The sequence below is a fragment of the Primulina huaijiensis genome, chromosome 13 (genome assembly GCF_012295235.1).
Source record: "Primulina huaijiensis isolate GDHJ02 chromosome 13, ASM1229523v2, whole genome shotgun sequence".
In the NCBI taxonomy this organism is placed as follows: domain Eukaryota; kingdom Viridiplantae; phylum Streptophyta; class Magnoliopsida; order Lamiales; family Gesneriaceae; genus Primulina; species Primulina huaijiensis.
This window is the reverse complement of record NC_133318.1, coordinates 15,187,299-15,193,355: the sequence shown is the minus strand read 5'-3', so window position 1 is coordinate 15,193,355 and position 6,057 is coordinate 15,187,299. Positions and strand designations below refer to the sequence as shown.

At 45.4% G+C, this 6,057-nt stretch overlaps 1 protein-coding gene across 1 annotated transcript; it reads right to left on the bottom strand.

Moving 5' to 3' along the window:
• Window positions 1–237: 237 nt before the first annotated feature.
• On the bottom strand, window positions 238–4,738 carry LOC140991255 (uncharacterized). Its single transcript, XM_073461190.1, has 2 exons — window positions 2,049–4,738; window positions 238–1,001 (listed from the first exon to the last, which is right to left on the bottom strand). The coding sequence occupies exons 1-2, from the start codon at window positions 4,736–4,738 to the stop codon at window positions 248–250; spliced, it is 3,444 nt and encodes a 1,147-aa protein (XP_073317291.1). The 3' UTR covers window positions 238–247.
• Between the last annotated feature and the right edge of the window lie 1,319 nt (window positions 4,739–6,057).

Below are 6,057 nucleotides of genomic sequence, written 5' to 3'. Positions count from 1 at the left end.
TCCTTCTTTAATTCCTTAGATTGAGATAAATTTATTCCTACCAAATTTTCAAGTTTAAAATAGATAATATTATCTTAATCTCGAGCTTTATAATTCTGTACACGATAAAATTATCTACACAACTTAGATAACCTTAAAACAAATCTTATATTCTGAATGATTTAAATATTAATATCCAAGATTACACCATCAAATTATTAACCTGATATTAAACTGATATGATCACGATATTACAAAATCCCGGGTTTTACATCCCTCCCTCCTTATGGGAAGTTTCGTCCTCGAAACTTGGGTTGGCTTGGTCTATGAAGAGGTACGGGTATTGGTCCCTCATCCTTTCTTCTAGCTCCCATGTGGCTTCTCTTTCCGTGTGGTTAGACCATTGCACCTTGACGTAAGGAATGATTCGTCGTCTTAGTACTTGATCCTTGGTGTCCACAATTCTAATGGGAACTTCTTCGTATTTCAGCCCTTCTCCCAAGTTACTTTCGATCATGAGTGGTTCTGCTTCCAACACGTGACTTGGGTCCGAGATGTATTTCCGTAGTTGAGACACGTGGAACACGTTGTGTATTCTAGACATGTTTGGTGGCAGTGCCAATCTGTATGCTAGCGTGCCCACTTTTTCCAAAATTTCAAAGGGTCCCACATAACGAGGGTTCAGCTTCCTAGCTTTACTGAATCGGACCACTCCTTTCATAGGCGAGACTTTTACGTAGGCCTTCTCGCCAATATTGAATTCCACTGGCCTTCTTTTCAGGTCTGCCCAACTCTTTTGTCGATCTTGAGCTGCCTTGAGTTTCTCTCGGACTACTGTAACCTTGTCTATTGTTGTCTGTATGAGTTCGGGTCCTACTATTACTTTTTCTCCCACTTCATCCCAATATAATGGTGATCGGCATTTCCTCCCATACAGGGCTTCATATGGAGCCATCCCAATACTGCTGTGATAGCTGTTATTATAAGCAAACTCGATTAATGGTAGGTGATTGCTCCAATTGCTACTGAATTCTAGAGCGCAGGCTCGCAGCATATCTTCCAAAGTTTGAATGGTCCTCTCGGTTTGGCCATCGGTTTGTGGATGATAGGCCGTACTAAGTGTCACTTTTGTTCCCATGGCTCCTTGGAAGCTCTTCCAAAATCGTGAGACGAATCTTGGGTCTCTGTCAGACAGGATGCTCACTGGTACTCCATGAAGTCGTACAATATTATCCATATACAGTGTGGCCAACTTGTCCAGATTGTAGTTCATACGGACGGGTAGGAAGTGTGCGGATTTTGTAAGTCTATCTACGATTACCCATATTCCGTCCTGCCCTTGCCTTGACTTTGGTAACCCTACCACAAAGTCCATAGAGATATGCTCCCATTTCCACTCTGGTATCTCCAAAGGTTGCAATAATCCTCCAGGTCACTGGTGCTCTGCTTTGACCTGTTGACACACTTGGCATTTAGCGACAAATTCTGCCACGTCTCTTTTCATCCCATTCCACCAAAAATTGCTCTTGCGATCTCTGTACATTTTTGTACTCCCTGGATGGACTGAAAATTTGGACTTGTGTGCTTCTGACAGTATTTCTTGGCGAAGGTTATTGCTGTCTGGTACACACAGGCGTCCTTTCATCCATAAGACTCCTCCGTCATCGATTTGTAGATCTTGAGACTTCCCACTTTCAACCTGTCCCTTGAGTTTCGTTAGCTCAGGGTCTCGGTCCTGGTTTAACTTTACAGTCTCTTGCAGACATGGCCTCGCGGAGAGTGAGGCCAGGGTGATCTTGCTCTCGTTTTTCCGACTCAGAGCATCGGCCACCTTGTTTGCTTTACCCGGGTGGTAACTGATAGTCAGATCGTAATCCTTCAGAAGTTCGATCCACCGTCTTTGCCTCATGTTAAGTTCCTTTTGGGTGAATAGGTATTTAAGGCTCTGGTGATCTGTGAAAATTTCGCACTTGGCGCCATAGAGATAGTGTCTCCATATTTTTAAGGCAAACACGACTGCTGCTAGCTCCAGATCATGCGTAGGGTAGTTTTGCTCGTGCTGTTTCAACTGCCTCGATGCATAGGCGATCACTCTTCCCTCTTGCATGAGCACGCATCCCAGACCTTCCTTGGATGCGTCACTGTAGATGGTGAATTCTTTATCTTCTGTGGGTAAGATTAGTACTGGCGTGGATGCGAGCTTTTCTTTTAGTGTCTGAAAACTTTTCTCGCAACCTTCGTCCCAGACGAACTTGGAATTCTTCTGAGTGAGTTTCGTCAGTGGTATGGCGATCGAAGAAAAACCTTCGACGAACTTCCTGTAATAACCTGCTAGTCCAAGAAAGCTCCTGATGTCGGTGGCGTTCTTAGGTTTCGGCCACTCTGTAATTGCCTCGACTTTCCTGGGATCCACTGATACTCCTGCTTCAGAGATTACGTGTCCTAAGAAGGATACACTCTTTAGCCAGAACTCACATTTCTTAAACTTAGCATAGAGCTCCTTTTCTCTCAAAGTCTGAAGTGCAATGCGCAGATGCTCTTCGTGATCTCGCTCGTTGGAAGAGTAGACGAGAATGTCGTCAATAAATACTACTATGAACTGATCCAGGAATGGTTTGAAAACTCTGTTCATTAGGTCCATGAAGGCTGCAGGTGCGTTGGTCAGCCCGAAAGGCATCACTGTGAACTCATAATGTCCATATCTTGTCCGAAAAGCTGTTTTGTGGATATCTTCCGCCCTGACCTTCAGTTGGTGGTATCCCGTCCTCAGATCCAGTTTCGAAAAGACTGCGGCTCCTTTAAGCTGATCAAATAGGTCGTCAATCCTCGGGAGGGGGTACTTGTTCTTGACAGTGATCTTGTTTAGTTCTCTATAGTCGATGCACAACCTCATACTCCCATCTTTCTTCTTTACAAAAAGTACTGGTGCTCCCCATGGGGAAACACTAGGTCGAATTTGCTTTTTGTCCAGCAATTCTTGGAGTTGCTCTTTTAGCTCCTTGAGTTCAGCTGGCGCCATCCTGTAAGGTGCTTTAGAAATTGGAGCTGCACCAGGAACTAGATTGATTTCGAACTCCACTTCGCGGTCCGGGACTATCCCTGGGAGTTCTTCTGGAAAAACATCCGGGAACTCACATACTATTGGGATGTCTTCTATCTTTAGTTCGGCTTCTCCTTGCACTTCGCTAACCATTGCTAGGTAGATATCTTCTCCGGATTTCATTGCCTTCCATGCTTGGGAAGCGGAAAGGAGTGATTTCCGTCCCTTGGATTTACCATGATACACGATCTCTTCCTGATTTGGGGTTCGGAGTTTAACTCTTTTCCCTTTACAGTCCACTATTGCATTGTTTTTGGCTAACCAATCCATTCCTAGAATGATGTCAAAGTCGGCCATGACTATTTGTATTAAGTCTGTGCTGAATTTCTGATTACCGATACTGATCAAACAGTCTCTGTGGATCTCGTGAGTTTCGATGGCCTTATTTGTAGGTGTGGCTATTCGAAAAGGTTCGGCTAATAATTCGGGCTTAAGTCCTAGTTTCTTAGCGAGTCTCTTAGATACAAATGAATGCGTGGCACCACAATCGAATAACGCATAAGCAGGCACTTTTTGAATAAGAATGGTACCTGACACGACTTCAGTGGCGTCGTCGGCCTCTTCTTGGGTCATAGCAAAGACTCTGGCATTAGGCTTGCCTTCTTTTGGCTTGTTGGGGTTAGCTCCTGTATTTGGCCCTGTTCCCTTGTTGGGCCCGGCTGCTTGGTTGGCGGCAGTAGGACATTCGGCAATTCGGTGTCCCGCTTTCCCACATCCGAAGCATACTCCACTGTTTCTTCGGCATTCTCCCAGGTGTCGTAAGTGACAAGTTGGGCAAGGCTTAATATCCTGGTAGCTTGAGGTAGGCGAAGGTCCTTTTGATGGTCCACCGGACTGGTTAGGCTTCTTGAAAGTCTGATTACTGCGTGAGGGCTGATTATTCATGGGCCTTTTGTTCTTAAATTCCTTCTCTCTGCGCTGGATGTCAGTTTCAGCTCGGATAGCTGCACCCATTAGATCTGAAAAATTCGCGGGTTGGTAGACTGCTAGGGCCGATTGGATCCTGCTGTTCAATCCCTTTTTAAAACGGTGCAATTTCAAAACTTCGTCCGCCATGATGGCCGGAGCATAAGATCCAAGGGCATTAAACTGGGAGGTGTATTCCACAACCGACATATCCGGAGTTTGAGTGAAGTTTTCAAACTCACTTAGTTTCTGCAGTGTGACCTCGGCCGGAAAATACTGTTTCAGAAAGGCTTCTCGAAATCGCTGCCAAGTCATTGGTCCTGCAGCTGTCATGGCTGGCGAGATTGCTTCCCACCATTTTCCCGCTTTATCTTCTAGGAACGGCACAGTCACGTCCACTTTCAGTGCTTCGGGAACTTCCAATAGTCGCAGCTGGGTCTCTACACTTTTTAGCCAGCTCTGGCTAACTTCAGGGTCAGCAGCTCCACTGAAAGTTGGACATCTATTTTTGCGGAGTGACTCATAGTGGAACTTGATTCCATTTGGTGGTGGAGATGGTGGTGGCTGATTGACGTTCTGATTTCCCAACCCTTGCAGTGTTGTCGCTACAATGGTGGCTGTGGCCATAAGATCAGCTCGGCTTAAGTTGACTGCAGGCGGGGGTCCATTTCCCTGTCCATCCTCCTGTCTACCTTCACGGTCGGTATTAGCGTAACGCGGGTTGCGGTTCTGTCTCGGGGGTCTGCCGGCCATTTCCTACAATCGTATCGCAAGTTCTAAGAATTTGTACGAGTAAAGTTCATACAATAGATTGTGCTGAAATAAATTGAAATCAATGAATCAAATAAAACAAATTTTTATTGATTTCTCAAAAGAACTAAAATGAACATGACCAATCTAAAAGGAATAAAAGTCATACTGAATGAAATAGCAACAACGGAAAAGTAAAATAACTCCTAGAACAAAATCACTAAGACATCCTAGCCTAATCCTCTATCTCTCCATCCCCAATGGCTGCTATAGGCTCCTCAATCTCTATCGGCTCTTCCTCTTCCGGTTCTTCCTCCGGCTCTCCTTCCTGAAGTAGCTCTACCATATGAGTGAGATGGGCATTCTCTGCATTAAGCTGGGCCACTTGTGTCTTCCATCCCTGAACGTCTGCCTCTGCCTCGTCCAACATATCAATGGTAAGCTGGTGGCGCAGTTCGTAATCCCTCTTATTCTGCTTGATCTAGTTCTTCAGTACCTCACCCTGTTGAGCCAAATGATGGTTCACCTTCGAAATGCTGTTTATAGCCTCACTTAAATTCTCTAGTCTCTTCTTGCTCCTGGCATTTTGCTGTTTTTCTTCTTCTAATTCTTTTCGGTATCGGTCGATGTCTTCGTGCAGCTTTCTCTCTCGATGCAAGCCGTGTTCTATGCCATCCCTCAAGTCCATGTTATCTCCTCTTACCAACTCTCCCTGGTAGATAGCATTGTTAAGCTGGGTTCGTATTACCTCCTTCTCTGTGGCTAAGATCGCATTCTCCCGTCTTCTCTCACCTAGTCTGGCTCTAAGGCGCTTTATCAGGCGCGACTGATTATCAATGGCTAGCTGCTTCATGTGGATTGCAGCTTGGGCACGAGTGCGGAATTGGGGAGACATTTCCTGAAAAAAGAAAAGAAAATTCTCAAAATATCATAAATATGATAAAATATCTGGATAGAGTAAAGTACTGAAAATTAAAAGTTTCTTCGAAAATTCCCAAAATGGAAAGTTTTAAGATAGACATATGGATTCGAAGAGTATATCGGGAGGATTTCAGATCAGTTGACGGAACCGAATTCGGAGTTTCCTACGAAAAAATCGAAGGACGTACGCTGGCGGGTTGACTCGCTGAGTCGGCCGAGTTGACTCGCCGGGTTGACTCGCCGGACTATGGTCGGAGCAAACGAGTAGGACGGCGACGGGGTGAGGGTCACGGAACCGGTGGTGGCACGGCCAGAATCGGTCGGAAAACTACTTAATTTGGCCGGAACTCGCTCAAAATCGGCGGACTCACTTGAATTTGGGCGTTTCCGATCGGTTAATC